At 42.9% G+C, this 16026-nt stretch overlaps 2 protein-coding genes across 2 annotated transcripts in view; both read left to right on the forward strand.

The window, feature by feature from the left end:
• Positions 1 to 238: 238 nt before the first annotated feature.
• Positions 239 to 4735, forward strand: fam167b (family with sequence similarity 167 member B). Its single transcript, XM_015348783.2, has 2 exons — positions 239 to 1440; positions 3342 to 4735. Exons 1-2 carry the CDS (start codon positions 1075 to 1077, stop codon positions 3603 to 3605), a joined length of 630 nt encoding a protein of 209 aa, XP_015204269.2. The 5' UTR covers positions 239 to 1074; the 3' UTR covers positions 3606 to 4735.
• A 6517-nt stretch (positions 4736 to 11252) lies between these two features.
• lck (LCK proto-oncogene, Src family tyrosine kinase) overlaps positions 11253 to 16026 on the forward strand; it is a 32723-nt gene continuing 27949 nt past the window's right edge. Inside the window, exon 1 of the mRNA XM_069195425.1 lies at positions 11253 to 11722. The gene's annotated coding sequence lies outside the window, so the exon portion shown is untranslated. The remainder of the gene's footprint in view (positions 11723 to 16026) is intronic.

Here is a 16026-nt window from a genome sequence, read left to right on the forward strand (position 1 = left end):
AATATAATATCAGCTCTGTGGACGGCCACGTTTACTAGCAGTATTAACAATTCAGGCTCATTTCCTCTTGCCCTTAATGCTCAGGATACCTACCACACCATGATACCAAAGGTAAGGATGCTTTCTACTAACGTTCTCTCTAAAATGTTTATATTAACCCCCAAACACTTTAAACTTCCCGATTGAAACCATTGGCATTCTGTGGAAACGTTCAATGATTGTCCATTTGTGTTCCTAGGTATTTGAAACACTGAAGAGCCTCTACAGGGTGAGAGAGATTGTAAATCTAACATATTACTGTCACAAGTAGCCAGTTGCTTGGTTTTATCAACATTATACATATATGAAGCGCGCCTGACTGACGCCGCCTTTCTAGTTTACTGATCTGTTCAGAGTAATTCTCCACCCCTTCTCTATCATCCTCGGTAAACAGTCCTGCCGGGCCATATCGTCTGCGTACTTAAACTTCACAGAAGTCCCCTACAGTGAAGAGAAATGTTTCTGGAATCGTTTACAACCCAGACTCACACAAAACGAGCTGAACAGATACATGTCTTCTAATGGTTTTTGATGAACACTAAATGTTTGTATGCGCACCTTTTTTTCTTTTTACAAATGACTGTGTCCCATTGCTAATTTAACGATAAGATCTACCTGATGGCACATCCCGAGCCTATTAAACGCAATGGAAAACCGTAGCAGTAAGGAGGTTAAGCATTATTTACTTAACATAATGCATGCAATATTTATAATCTCCGCAGGAAAGTGTAACGTCGGGGAACCTGGAGGCTAACATTTATTTGTTAATTAGCTGAAATAACAACCGCTAACAGAAGGCTGTCGGTCGACTTACTTCCCTAGTTACGTTATCTCTATTCCCTTTCGCTCCGGCTCGCTTCCTCTAGACAGAAACAGGGGCGGCTCCGCAGAGCTATAAAAATAATGGGAATCTGACAGCACCTCCGACTTAAGTAACAGTTATCCTCCCAGGGCAAACGGCGAAGTGACTGACAGCAAGAGGACTCTCAGTACAGGACCGAGCGACTCCGCTGGAGAACTGAGTTCTTGGCTCAGATGTCGCACACGATGGAGTTCAAAGAGCTCGGAGGCGAGGGGGATTCAGACGGGGAGCTGGAGGACTTGGACAGCGTTAAAGCGCTGACCGAGAAGCTCAAGCTCCAAACCCGGCGACCCTCCTATCTGGAGTGGAAGGAGAGGCTGCAGAGCCGGCCTTGGAAACGGGGCACCCGCGAGCAGAGCGGAACCGAGCCGCAGAGCGGGACCGAGCCGCAGCGCGGCGCCGGCGTGGGGTACCGAGCTGGAGAGGAGACGCGCCCGGACCTCGGAGGCTGCAAGAACAGGGACTCCCGCGTCACTGTGAGGAACATCTGCGGTTTTGACACGCTGGATGATGCCCTGGACTGGCTCAGAAAAGAACTGGTAAGCGCCTGTTCGCGGATACATTCCCACCTGCTGGCGAGCTGGTTTCTCTCCAGTTCACACCTCTACTTGCCTTTAAATCAGCCGGTTTTGTGGAGTGTGTTCTCGGTTCAGCTGTCTTACCTCGTCGGTATACCGCGTCTTAACCTGACAGCTTCATTGCATTGGTGGAATGAACAAGAAGAATTACTGTGTTATTTTTGAACCCGTGCGCATTGCACGTTTAATCGATAAAAGTCTGGGATATTAACCTTTTCCAAAGCAGTGTAAACAAATGCTGTTTCATGTGGTAACATGCTGCACCTGTAACATCAAGGGCGTGTAAAGATGTGAAGTGCGAGGCTTTACTATATATATCTTCTAAACGTCAGATCTCACCTGGTTGTACTCAACTTTTGTCTTTTTTTCTGTGAACGTAAGAGGGGAATTTAAATGTCACCCTGTAGGCAAACACCTGTTTAGACTGGTGGGTCACCTCCAAAGTTCACGTCCTAAATACAGCGTGATGTCTTAGATTGACGCTTCTCTGGATAGGAAAACGTTTCTGAGGTACACAGGAACCTTAACCCCAAAACTCCGATTATGTTAAAAACTGTAAGCAATACAAATAAAACAATACCTGGCAGTACATGCAGAAACGCTTTTGTTGCGCGTTGTTTCAACTTTGCTTCGAGATGAATAGTTTTTTTCATTTAAAAATGTTAGGTCCGTTTTGATGAAAGGGAAAAGAAAATTAGTTTTTTTTTTTTATTTTGGTTAACTTTTTGATCCGCATAGTAGAATTGTTTCTCCCGAAATTAAAATTCCTTCCATAAAAGTTTAAAATCAGAATAAAACATATTCTAAAAAAAACCCTAAATAACAGAGATAATAATAATGATAACAACAGCATGCTTTATCCAGACAAACAAAACTCAATTTACAATCGACAATTAAAATAAAGACAACTTTATTAAAGGGCTGTTTTTTAATTGGTAAGATGCTTACAGTCAATTGGTACACAGCCAACTGCTGGTTATGCGAGGGACATTTAATGCGAATACTTGCTCTAGGCGTGCACCAGAAAACTTGTTTCAAGATAAATCTATCAGACCTATGCCTCTGCTGCTGTATTGTGTGCAGCTGAACTTTGTCTTGACTCCTCTCAGTTCACCAATCTGCCCATACCTCTATCTAATCACTACCATCAAGCCTGAAACACAGGGAGACGCTGTAGAGAAAATCCTTTTGTTTTAAGGGGCCAGGGGACTTTGATGGAATGGTGGCCTGTATTGTGCAGGTACATCTATTCGCACACAGCTGGCCCTCCCTCAGTAAACAGGTGGGAAGCACAGAGAGGTCATGGAGTTTCATTATGAGCCCCAGGTACAGTAGCTTGGCAATTATTTTGTTTAAAATCGTATCAATGTGTGCATCATTGTAATGTTCTGCAGTTGATCAGATCTTTAAAAAGTAACAGTGAATTAAGGAATAGATTCAAAGGAAAGGCCTGCTGTAAGAGGTGATGTAGAACCATTCAGCGTGAGGTATGTGTGGGGATGTGCTACTGTCCTGTAAAGTACTGTACGTGATGTCAGGGAATTCTTCCTTTTGGAGACCGCGGGTATTACTTCTCTCCATTGCCATGGCCTCTGAGCTTGATTTTAGTGAATAAACAGGCCCGATGTCTTGTGGCCAAGCTAAACAGCAGGAGCAGCAGCACAGCTTGAGGCAGAACCCTGGTCCGGCCACGTCTGGCCAGCGCGATCATGTGGAGACAGGAAGGAGTGATTAATACTCCTCGATCGATACGGCCGCGATGTGTCTTGAGGGATGGAACCGGTCCTGGCGCTGGGAGCAGGAGTGGCGGTATGCTGAGTGACAGGTCCGCAGGTGTGTAATGCCTGCTTGTCCTTGTCCAGAGGGAGATGCAGGTGCAGGATGACCAGTTGGCACGGCAGCTGATGAAGCTGCGGGGGGATATCCACCGCCTGAAGGTGGAGCAGGTGTGCCACCGGCACCGGGAGATGCTCGACGACGCCACCTACGGGCTGGAGGAGTGCGGCGAGGAGTCCGACCTGCTCTGCGACATCCCCCTCAAGGCCGCCTTCGCCCTCTCCATGCCGCTCAAACACATCGGCCTGACCAAGATGAACATCAACGCCCGCAGGTTCTCCCTGTGCTAGCAGCTCCCCCGGCCCGGGGGCCGCTGGGAAGCTCCGCCAGCGCCTTTTAAACAGGAGCGTGGTGGTGGTGGTGGTGGTGGTGGTGGTGGGGGGGAGGGTATTGCTACTTTTGACACTCCTGCGCTGAAGCGTCAGTGCATTTCAAAGATGTCTGCTGAGTCTCCGATGAGAGGCAGTGAAAAAGCTGCTTGCATTCTTCTCTGCTCAGGGTTGTCAAGTGCTGCCCCTCTCTAACCGGTCCTTTCTCCCTGGGGCAGCGGGCTCTTGACGAAGGACACCGCATGGCCTTGGAAGGGCAACAAGCGCATGAGGCTGAGCATCAGACAGGAGCCGTTTTGCCCTGCTCCCTGATAGCGTCAGCATCTGCTAAACCTCTCCTGCTGCTATGGATGGCTTGAAGATACTCCCAGGAATTGCTGCACAACTGCCTCTTCTTGGGGTTAAAATCCCACCGCTGCAGGAGAGGAGTACTCATTCTTATCCCGAAATTTGAAAGAGGCACTTTCCCTTTTGCAACAGATAGCCAAGTTCGTTTGTTCTATAATCCACCCCCCCTTATCAATGGGAAATGCAGCCTTCAGGCCTGAGAAGGTGCTGTGAATGTGCCTGCAGCTTTTCCCTTATTCAGGGCATGTAATGAAGCCGCATGCAGACCTCTGCTATGTGCTATGGTACATGCTTAGATCTTTATTTTAATCACCTGTATGTAAACCAACCTTTTGAAAGCTGTGTGTAAAAAAAAAATGGACATTTGGTTTTGTAAGTGTTGTTGATTTGAGTTCCTGACTGCATATCTCACTTGAAGGACCACTGAGAACAGAATCACCAACAACCACCCCTTCTTTTCATCTTGTGTTTGTGGTGTCACTGCCTGGGTGATCTTGTCACGTCACGTCTTCGTCATTACCTGTGGTGCTGATGTCCTGGGTGCTGCTGCTTAAAGGCTTCCAGGTCTTGACTCTCTGGTGTTCAGGCCCTGGAGTGGAGCAATGGTTTTTGGCAGTGTGATGTTAGAATGTATTTTCACCTTCCGCTGCTGAATTAATACTCTTGATCATCTGGGACAGAGAGAGTTTCTCTCTGTCAGCTTTTCTGTGTTGATTAAAGATATAATACAGTTCCCTTTATAATTTTGTGTTGTTTTATTTATACCCACTTATTCTATCACCAGTGGCTTACATTTCCACTCCTAGCAATGATTCCATTCTGCATGGGTAGCAAACAAATGAATGGGCAAGCCCCTCCTATCTGCCCTCCCATCATGTCATTCATTTTTTGACAGGCCGGAAGCTCCACAGTGTCTTACAGGAGGGTTAACTCTGATTGGACTAGAGCAGCATTTCTCCATGACATCACTGTCAGCCTGGAGGTAAACAAGAGAGTCCTTGACAATTAAACCCAACCCTCTCCCTGGCTTCACACTGCCAGTTGTGTGGTGACTCAGGGTTAGACTGATGATGTCTGAGCTACTGAGCTCAAGCTACATTTGGAACAAGTTCAGGTAGGGAGCTGTGTCAGCATGCATAGGCTGCAAAGCAACAGGTAAAGGTTTATTCCACGCTGAAAGGAAAAGAGACACAATGTTTCGGCTTTGGAGCCTTCTTTTCCTTTCAGCCTGGAATAAATCTTTACCTGTTCCTTTTTATTCTGAACCAGCTCAGTTCTTGGTCAGGCCACACAAGATTCACAGAAGACAAAAGATAGGATCACTTTATTGGCCAGATACAATCTCTTGCATTACGAATTTGTCTTTTCACTTACCCCAGCTTGCCCTCCATGAGACACACAGACAGGGAGAGAGAAGCTTGGGGTCAGAGCACAGGGTCAGCCGTTTATACAGCACCCCTGGAGCAGTTGGGGTTAAGGGCCTTGCTCAAGGGCCCAACAGAGTAGGATTCCTGTGCCGGCTGCGGGATACGGACCAGTAACCTTCCAGCCACAGGCGCAGATCCTTAGCCACAATGCCATCGCACCACTCTGGCTTCTCTTCACTTCATTAATTTTAAACCTATCTAAAAAGTCATTCCTTATTTAATAAGGCTTTTCTAAAAGATCATTGAGGATGAATGATGGGCCTGAAATATCAGTGTATTCCACTTGTTTTCTGGAAAAAAACACAACGTGCTCAGGTATCGGTAAAGAGAGAATAACTTTATTTTGTTTATCATGTCATGTCACATTCCACAGTTTGGAGACTATTGACAAAACAATGCAGTTTGTCTCCACTGCTGTGTCTGGTAGATACTGATTTTGCAGCTGTTTTAGAAACCATGATTTCCATTGTGTTGTCATTACCCGGGGCGCAGAATGATGCATAGTTCCCACCTGGGTTTCATTCTCCTGTGCTCCAGTAAATATAGGCCCGGGGGATTCTGTCCAAAATACAACCAGGGTAGCTGCCCCAGCGAGTCTTTTCAATCAAGTCTGAATGAGCCGTGTCACAAGCACAAACAGCGAAACAGCTCACCCAAGTGCACTGCAAAACAAAACCCTGAATGCATTGCAACATTAAGTTTTCACCTAAACAACAGGAGTGACCTGGGCACTAGGTCACAGTTCTTCGCCATTTGCTCTTACTGAACCCAGATTGTTCCTTGTTTTCTGTTGTGTTCTCATACTTGCTACATGACTGCCAGGCCAGATGGAAACTAAATGTTTTAAACCCAGAAAGGGCCACCTGATATCACTCATGGTTTTTAAACTGAAAATATTCCACCTGGCTTGCAGATTTGTAATTGAATTCAAGGCTGAACTTTTGCCTATTCAGTCGGTTTTTGTTCTATAATCCACGCTCCTTATCAATGGGAAGTGCAGTCTTGCGTGCTGTCCTTCTGATCTGAGAAGCTGCTGCGTCAATACTTCTTTAAAAGTATTCTGTCAATACTTCTTTAAAAGAACTTGATTTTTTTTTTTTAAAAGAAGACAAGCCCTAAGTGACAGAACAACGTATCGTCGTTCTGGACTCTGATGCCGAGAGAACTCAGCAGGAAGATGAGAGCTTGGTGCTGGCACAGCTGGCCTGCCCAGCGCCCTGCACAGCAGTAACTGTGATTTATGACCTTGTGCTGAATACGCTGGCCACATATTGCTTTTTAATCACCGTTATCGAACCATTACACATCATAAAACATATCAAGGCCTTCTCGGCTACAGAAAAATAAAGTGATTTTGCAAATTCCTGCTGGTAGGAATAACGGCAGTCAGCATTAACAAAGAGTGACAGTTTTTTATCTGTACAGTAATTCAGCTCATGCAGTGTGCTGTCCCTTACAAGCAGAGGCTTTCTCACTGGTCTGAAGTGCTCTCTGTCCACTGGATAGTCATTATCCTGAAGTGCAGAGATCATTATGTTCTTCATAACTGCCCCATAAAAGTGTTAACTGCAGCTTGACTGGAAAATGGAGAGGAGTAGAATACAAACCAAGGAAGCAACTGTCTCTTCTTCCTACCTGTTTAAACCGAATTTATGTTTCTTGTTCCATTTTATATTGCCACCTCTTGTGTCCTGACATGTTTCACTGTTGGGGGGGGGTTAAAATTTAGTTTTCATAAAACATAAACAAGATTTATCATCTAAACAAAGATTTTTTTTTTCAGGAAAAAGGAAAATACCCACAAACAATAAGCACATTATTTGAAGGCCCATCATTCAGCTTCAAAACCACAATGATCCTCTTTATGAAAAACACTATATCAAATAAGGAACTCTTAGACAAGTTTAAAATGAAGTCTGTAAAGCAAAGTGTATTATACTGTACACGTTTCCTGTCACGTCAAGACATGTTAAAGAGCTTTGTGATTAAGAGAATGATGAAACAACACAAATGTATGTTTTAAACTACAATGCATGCCGCTGTTTGTAGCTAAGAAATACAATAAATAGCTCTGGGCAAAATACATGCAAAAGACCTGTGATGCAAGCATGGTTTATTTTTAGAGTTCATGTCCAACAATTTGCATTTCTAGGCTGATAAATCACATTCATTGTTAAGAGACATATGACAGAATTGTTATGGTAACATGAATGTAATTCTGTAAACCACTGTCCACATCTGATGTGCTTTCACAAGTTTCCCCATATTGCTATCTCTAGGGGCAGGTTTAGATTTGAATGCTGTTGCAGTCTCTGACTAAGTGTATTAGGTGAAAGGTGTTGACTTCAAATGAGCAAGACCGCTCTTCAAATGTCATCACTTCAGGTGAACTGAAAAAAACCCTGCATTCTGGCAGCAAAGATCTTAAGACTCAAATCATCTGCTCCCCCTGTTGCTGTGTAGTGTTTCTGACAATTTTTATCTTCCATGTACAAATTACATCCCTGGCCTGAGAGTAAGATGATTAATCAGAGGAATAGTATTTAATGGATACTACTGTATATCTCTGCTCAGCCATAAAACCTTGTGTTGTGTGTTTGACCTAAAAAAGCTCTTTTTAAAATGCATCAAAGCGTAGGTTAGATCTGCAGTCTCTAATAAGCCTTGATGTCACAGCGTGCGTAATTCTTTAAAGCCAGATAACTGAAACTGTGATGTTGGTACTGCAGCTGACATCACCTCTTTCTATTGACAGAAAGGTTTGGAAGAGATTTCAGAAAATGCCCTGTCCTTTTGTCAGCACAAAAGAATCTGTAGAATTGGGTTAAAGGACTGAGAAACCTTACAAACACAACGTAAGAGGATTTGTGCTTCCATTACCAATACCTTGACTTGTAGAAATGTTGCTTTACATGACATTGCAGAGAAAGTCCTGAGTAATGATCAGAATGTCAGCCCACCTGTTTGTACCATTGATTCCAAATGCTTCTTGTATCTAAGTCAGATACCCTGGGATAATATGATATTTTTGTATTTGCCAGGTGGGTCAAACATTTGATTAAACCCAGGCTGTTAAAATGAAGACTTTTTGTCAAACAAATAGTAGGCAAAGGAATCTTGGTTTGTACCTGGTCTAACATGAAGTTAACGCACTGACGAATGCTAGGACCACAGAACTGGACATTAAAACATAAGCAACGTGCAACCTGTGATGACAACTGGGGGAGAATACCCTGGACAGGTGAGGCCAGAGGACGCATCTGAGGACAGTTTGGTAATTGTTTATTCCTGATTCCATGCAAAAGAGAGTGTGTTCTCCCTTTCTGTTGTGACAAAAATGCTTCATTCCTTTAGGATACTTTAAAGCTGTTCTTTAAAAAAAAAACAAGCCTTCTTTCTATATATAACATGTGAACACTGGCACCTTGTTTTACAGCAGTGTACGTATGTGAATTCAAACACTACTTGTTCCTATTTCCTGTCAGTGAGTACTGCAGCTCAGCATGCAGACCGCAACAAAACGATGTGGTTTTGCATGCTATCAGCTCGCATTTTCAGACAATGATATCAGACACTGCTGAAAGAACTGTGGTATACATGTCATTTTCAATGTAGTTTTACATTTTGTATGATTTCCTTTTGAGTTACACCTACATTGAAAATGTGCTTTCTGGAGAGAACTGGGTTTTGGTGCTCAACCCCTCAAGTTTCATAACATAATCTTTCGAGGGCAGGGACACTTGTTCAGCGCAGCAAAGGGTTCTAATGTCTCTTTTCCTTTTCATTATCACCATCACCAGTATTTTAAGTCAGTCTCCAGAGAGATCTAAACAAGGCTGGCTCGTGTCTAAGGGCTATAAATACCCACGTGCAGAAACGCACACTTTTTCCATACAGCTTCTTTACCTAAAAAACAACTTTTTTGTGCCGAATTTAAGAACTTTTCTGGGGAGGTGCGAGGACGGGCAGGAGGGAATAAACTGCACCTTTTCCACAAAATACCAGCCAATAAAAAAAAAAACCCAACAAAACTTCCTGCTGAGCCAGGAACCCACACCTGCCGGTCAGGTAACTGTTCACAGGTGAGCCGAACGCCAGCCCATTCAGCGTATGAATGAATAGCCCGAGGGCGTGATGTCCTTGTGTGGACACTAGCAAGGGACAATGCACAGAACAATGGGTTGTCACCATGACAACCCCTTCCAGCATCCATTCCCCACTGTGGCCTCTGGTCAGTCTTGATGCAGCTGACCACTGCTGACAACTGATTTACAGGAAACTATGGTCAGTGAAGCCACTTAAAAGATGTGTTTGTATTTTTGTATTTTTTTTGTGTTTGCTTTCTTCTCACAGGCCGTACGAAAGAAAAAGAAACTAGTTTTAAAAATCCGAAATACAGTTCATCTCCCTTTGATGGGTCTTGCAATTTCAGCGTGTAAACAAGGAGGTTTGCAATGTATTGAGTGAACAAATGAGAAAAATCAGTGGGGTTTCTGCGTACAGTATTAAGGATGGTGCATTCAAACAGATGTAACCTTTTTTAAGAACAGGCGATCAGGGACTTTTCTGTGATTCAGGCACAAAACCCACAAGTGCTATGGCCTACACAGTACTCAAAATCAAAATCAAAGATGACATCTTGTTCCATGAAATACTTCACGTGTAGTTTTAGTTTAATTGTTCATGTTTTGAAATCCCCCATCTTTACAGGAAGTCATTTCTTTGAAAGATTAAACTTGATAAATTATTAATTAAATGGCGCCCTCAGTGTTGAAATACAGGGACAGATTGTAAATCATCCATCAGCAACAGTTTTAGTGCTGAATCTCTCTGTTGGAACACTGATGCGAATGATAAAAAAAAGTGTCCTTTAAGAATCTTTGACTCTTGATGAGCAACCCCTAAAATACATTTCTGTAAACTTTGAAAGATACGTGATGTCAATCGTGGGGCTTTGAGCCCACACAAAGACATCAGAGAACTGTTCGTTCTCCAAATGAATGTGTTTTCACAACATTCTTCCAGATAACAGACCACATACAGACACGAGGACAGCATTTTCTGTTCTTGATTTTTATATAACGTAACAGTTTTGGAAGAGATCATGCCTCTGACAACTATACGCTATAAGCAGGTCATAGTTAGTGCTCCACAGAGGAGAATCAGACTGCACCAACGTGGCAGATGTCTGAATCAGAATCAGAGGTTCAGCCTGCCTGCCAGGGGCAAATTGCAAACCCAGTCCCTGATGGTGATGTCTCGTTCTGTGGCAGTTTCTCCCTAGCGCCCACTGGAGACTCACCAGCTGATGCCGAGTGCTTGATTTGTGATCTGTTGGTAAGCCCATGTTTATGGTTTAATCATTAGACAAGACAGATGTAAAACCCTTTTATTCTGACGTGCGTCTTTAAAAAGCCCATTTCAACAGAACAGAAGGGCGAGCCAAATTCATGCTTATATGTGTCTCCATTCAGGACTTCTCTTCTACACTTGGAGACAACATTGTCAGGCCTCTGGGCTGGCTTCCCTCATCACAATAACACCTCATGGCCCGAGATTGACCAATGTCGTTTTTCAACCCAAAGCCAAAAATGAGTTAGCAAGCAAAAATCCCTCTGCTCCATGACTTTTCAGTCCTTTCGAGTGGCAGGACCGAGGAGCATCCTGTGTAGCTGTCAGATGACTCAGTTGTGCTGACCGTGGGAGTCACAAAGGAGAGGATTACAGAACAGAAAAAGATCTCTTTGGAATACCCCTGGCTCGTGAGGAAACCAAAACCAGGTTATGTTGATAAAAGACAAAGCGCACACACACACACACAGACACACACACACACACACACACACACACACACAAGAACTACATGGTATTCTAACCCAAATCTGAATGAGGCTAACGTTCACAGCACAGCAGCTGGGACACCTGCGATAATGCATATCCCTGCTCAGGGCTGTATTGCAGTTAGAGGCTGAGGTACTCTCCACCAGAGACAGGAAGCCCTGACTTTCTGGTTTCTTAGCCGTTGTGGTGTGAGAACTCACACATGTCAAGGTTTGAAGGGTGGATGCGCCATCAGTTCATCTGCTCTGGGAGGGACAGAAACCTTTGCTTTCCTCGCGGAACTCTCCATAGCACAAGATCCTCAGCCTAGTTCTGTTTTAAGGGAGAAAGTGGGAATCTGCGTCACTTATCTACGTTTTACCTGAAGACTTGGCATGCAGGCTGTTGTCATCAGCAGTTTGGGCGAGTCCCCAGGACATTAGAATGTAGAAGACTCTCCAGGACAAGGCCCACACTTATCAGGTAAGTTCACGCAAGCTCATAATGATGGGCTCAAGCCAACAGTATTTGTGTTTTCTGCAAAATTGAGAGTTTTTAGGACAACAGACCGTGGAGTCTAGGACCCCATCAATGCAGCTGATGCTATTCCACACGACATCCTTTAGAAAGACAACAGTTTTCCAGAATACAATTCAAACAATGGCTGACAATGTTCCATCATGTTTTCGCATCTATTGTCTGATGTATGCAGAGTACTTGGATGTAGTGAAGTCATGTTAGTGATTTATAAGAATATGTAAGGATACCCATATTTTGTACTATTGATTTTTTTTAATTCCTTCATTTGCTTCAGAGTTTTGGTTTATGCTTTAAAAGCTTTTTATTTATTTTTTTAATTTAATCAAAAACCCTTTTCAGCCCATGTGTCCTAAATGAAATAAATGTCAAGGTGTTTGTCTATCTCATGCACTTGCATTCTCTGGTGTGTAAAAGTAAAAGTCAGGTTCCACTCTAGATGGGTTCTGCTCAAATTGAATTGAACTGAAAAATGATTCTACTCAAAAGTTACTTGAACTTGAACTCAAGCTTTATTGCCACGTGTAACTGGTATGCGTACTGGTACAATGGAATTCTTACTTACAGAAAGTCTCTCGATTGTTAAAACAAGTGCAAAAACGCAAAGTGCAGACAGTGCATCAAGATAATATACAAACAAACAGTAAACAGTTTGAATGTAAAGTTAGAGGAGAAAGTTCCAGAAAATGAGACATAAAAATGTCATGGTGCTGGACCGTGTACAATTTAGAAAGGTGAAACCATTTTCATGGGACTTAAAGACACAATATGCATGTGATATGGTATGAGGTGAAAAAAGACAGGTTATTGCTATGAACACAACTGTGTCCAGATAGTTTCTTCTATGGTTGTGTGTTGTGTGTTCTGTTTTGAAATGCTAGGAGAAATCAAAGTTTGATCCATCAAAGCAAAAAAAAACATGACGCTCCTAGCAGTATAATGTCATTCAGGAAAAACTAGCAAAAACCGAGCTTCAGCAGTCAGCCAGTGAATTACAGTGATGAGCTTTGTGAAGGGGCTTGGTTCACATTTAATTGGTTTCTTTAAGGATAATTCAAAGGGCGTAGAAATGCCCTTTGCCCTTTTAAGCGTAGAAATGAATTTTTATAAAATCATTTATAACTTTTTTATGGCAAGTTAATACCAAATACTGTGCCTGAGAGGTCAGCAGAGCTCTGACGCATGTGTACATTTGCAAGTGGAGATTTTAGCAGTAAGAGCAGGAGGCAGCAGGAATACTTTACACAGAGACGGGTAAGTGTTTTGGTTCTGTGGTCTGGCTTTTATTGCGAAGTCTCGGGCAATAAAAAGGCGTATTGTGATGTTCTAAATTTCCACTTGGAGGGACTTATGTATGGACAAAAAAAGATACTTGTCTGATCAGCATGGCACTGTATTACCTAGGGATCCATTAAAATGATCTGAATTCTGAAAGACTTGTCCCCTCTGCAGAACTATGAGTTCTGAGTGAATGGACCCCTACACTGGGAGGGCGGCAGTTTAATTATTCAAAATCATTTACATTGAAAATAATTTAAAAACGAAGTTTTAAAGACTCTCTGTTTTCTTCGACACTCAGTGAAGAAACATGCTGTCCCGTTGTCGTAGTACTTATTTTTCCAACTTCATGATGATATACTCTTCAATATGCACATTCTAATTGTTTGATGTGTTGGTTGGATTAGAAACAAAGGTCAGTTAAATAAGTGTAGATGTGACTGAGAGAGATGTTACTATGTCATTCATCTTTTGTATTCATTTCTTGTCAGGGCCCAAGCTGGCTAGTTGGTATTGTTGTATCTATGTAGTTCAGCATAGAATAAACCTATTACTTGTTGTATCTATTACATGAAAATTGTATTTCTGTAGCTTGTAGTTTTAGGGGTTAAAACACGGCCTCGTATGCTTGGTGGACGGACTGGACACTTCACACCAGAGTGTGATCTGTTTTGTATCACCATACCAAAAACAGATTTTTTTAAGTGTGACCATGATTATATTTCCTACCACAGAATGTTGTGCAGAGAACTGGTACAAAATGGAAGTGCAGCTGCAAGGGCAGGGAAGTTTAAAAAGGTTTGGGCCTGCTTAATGTCCCTGTTCATGACATGAAGTCTTGAGTAGCACCAGGCTGGTTGAAGGTGGTAAGAGTAATACCAAATAATAATAATAATAATAATTATGATAATAATAATAATAATAATAATAATAATAATGTCCAGGACCTGCACTGGAATGATTCTTACACTATTTAAGCTGCCTGATTATTACCAATAATACCACTTCACCTGTTATGACACTTTCACAATGCTATTACACTATAATAACGGGGTTGTTAGCCACTTATTAAAAATAAATTAGCTTCATAAGCAGTTCCCCCAGGTCATGTGCTTAGGAATCTGTAAGGCTGTAATTTATCTCCCCATCAGTGCTGCTTTTCACCAGGAACTCGGAACAAGAGCGAAAAGAGACAGGTGATTCATAACGTGAACAGCCATCACATAACCCACAAGCTTATCATTCCTGTTGATGTCAGGGATTTCTCTTCTTGGAACTGAAATAATAAGGCCTGTTTCACTACCAGCAGCAGGTAAAGCGACAAGTTTTGTCCTGCCGGAAATAACATTAATGGTGTCCACAACAGGGCACTACCAAGGAGAAGTGAGCTGTGTGCTACTCATTTGCCCTGCTAAGTGGATAGGACGAGTTTAAGGCCTGAGGCACTCACATCATTTGCCCTAGGTAGCACAAATGGATTACCGGCACAAGGTTCCTTTCTATTCCTTCCAAAAAAAACAATTATAAACAGCTACAGTCTAGTGGCAACTGAAGGGCAACTCAAAGTGTACTAACTGCCTTAGTGCATATTCAGTTATCACCATCCTCAATCTAGGGTAGCACAGTGGTCAGCATCACTGCCTTGCTGTGCTGGAGTCCTGGGTTCAATTCCACACCTGTGGTACTATCTGCTTCAGGTTGCGTGTTCTCCCTGTGTTCGTGAGGGTTTCTTCCCACAGTTCAAAGACCTACTAGTTGATTAATTGGCCTCTGTGAAAATTGCCCCTGGTGTGTCTGCCCTGTGATGGCCTGGAGTCCTTGCTTGTTAGGTGCTCCAGCTCCTCCGTGACTCTATATTGCATTAAGTGATTAGAATGGATAACTCAATGCATGATGACAGATTGCCTGGCAGACAAGAGCAAGTGAGGCAGCCGGAGGTGAGGCAATCCGTGATAATGGAGTGTGTTCATTTACAACCTCTTTATTCACATTGAAGCAAAAGTGACATAAAGGAAGTTAGTGCATTTTTTTAGGTTCAGGTTTGCAGGGTCGCATAGCAAAAACAACGGAAAAGCAGAGTAAATAACAGTACGTTTAACTAAACTGGAGTAAACTACAGAGGAAATGCTGTTGTTTTTTTCACACAGAAGGGTAGTATGGGTTGTGGCCAGATATTAGCAGAAATCATCCTCCAGACAGGAAGCAAGGCCCTATAGAAAAGGTTTCTCTTTGATGGGTCTTTATTAAGCTCATTATTAATTTCCTAAAGTTGAATGTTCTTCGACCCATTGTCTTCATTGGGCCCTTAGCTTGACTGGACACTTGAACACTTTTCAAAGGTCTTCAACAGATGAGAATTTGAAGGGCAAACCATCCGCGTTCTGGCGCTGGATCGGAGCCATGTGGCTGTGGGTCCAGGTCAGAGCAGGCTCCTGACGGGACTCCAGCTCAGATCACGGAGCTGAGAGCTGTTACCTGATCCACTCAGGTTTCAGCACGGAGAGCACTAATGAGACAGTTTATTTAAACTCTTCGGTCGTCCTTAGATCTCGAAAACCCTTTTAAACTATTGCATTCCAAAAGTGATAAACCCCTTGAAATGTTTCCAATTAAGCAACTTATTAGCTAATTTACTAAGCTTAATTAAGTAACCGAGAGCTTGGCTGGACAGAAAACCAGACCTGGACGTCCTGAGGAATGGAACTGGCAAGTCTCGCATGAGAGAAACGCAGTAATTTGCAGTGGGACCTGTGACACCGGTTCCCATTCCTGGTCCTTGTGATTCCAGCACCGCCTAGTTTCACCCCTGCTGAGCTCACAATTATTTATTTACTATTAATAACAAGAAGATTTATTTGATACGTCACTTTTCATGGCGTTACACAAAAGAGTTAAAATAAAAACATTGCAGTAAAAATCATGACAAGGTAATAATGTGGGCAATGAAGACAAAAGACAAGACAAAGGCATGT

The sequence above is a fragment of the Lepisosteus oculatus genome, chromosome 11, assembly GCF_040954835.1.
Source record: "Lepisosteus oculatus isolate fLepOcu1 chromosome 11, fLepOcu1.hap2, whole genome shotgun sequence".
In the NCBI taxonomy this organism is placed as follows: Eukaryota; Metazoa; Chordata; class Actinopteri; order Semionotiformes; family Lepisosteidae; genus Lepisosteus; species Lepisosteus oculatus.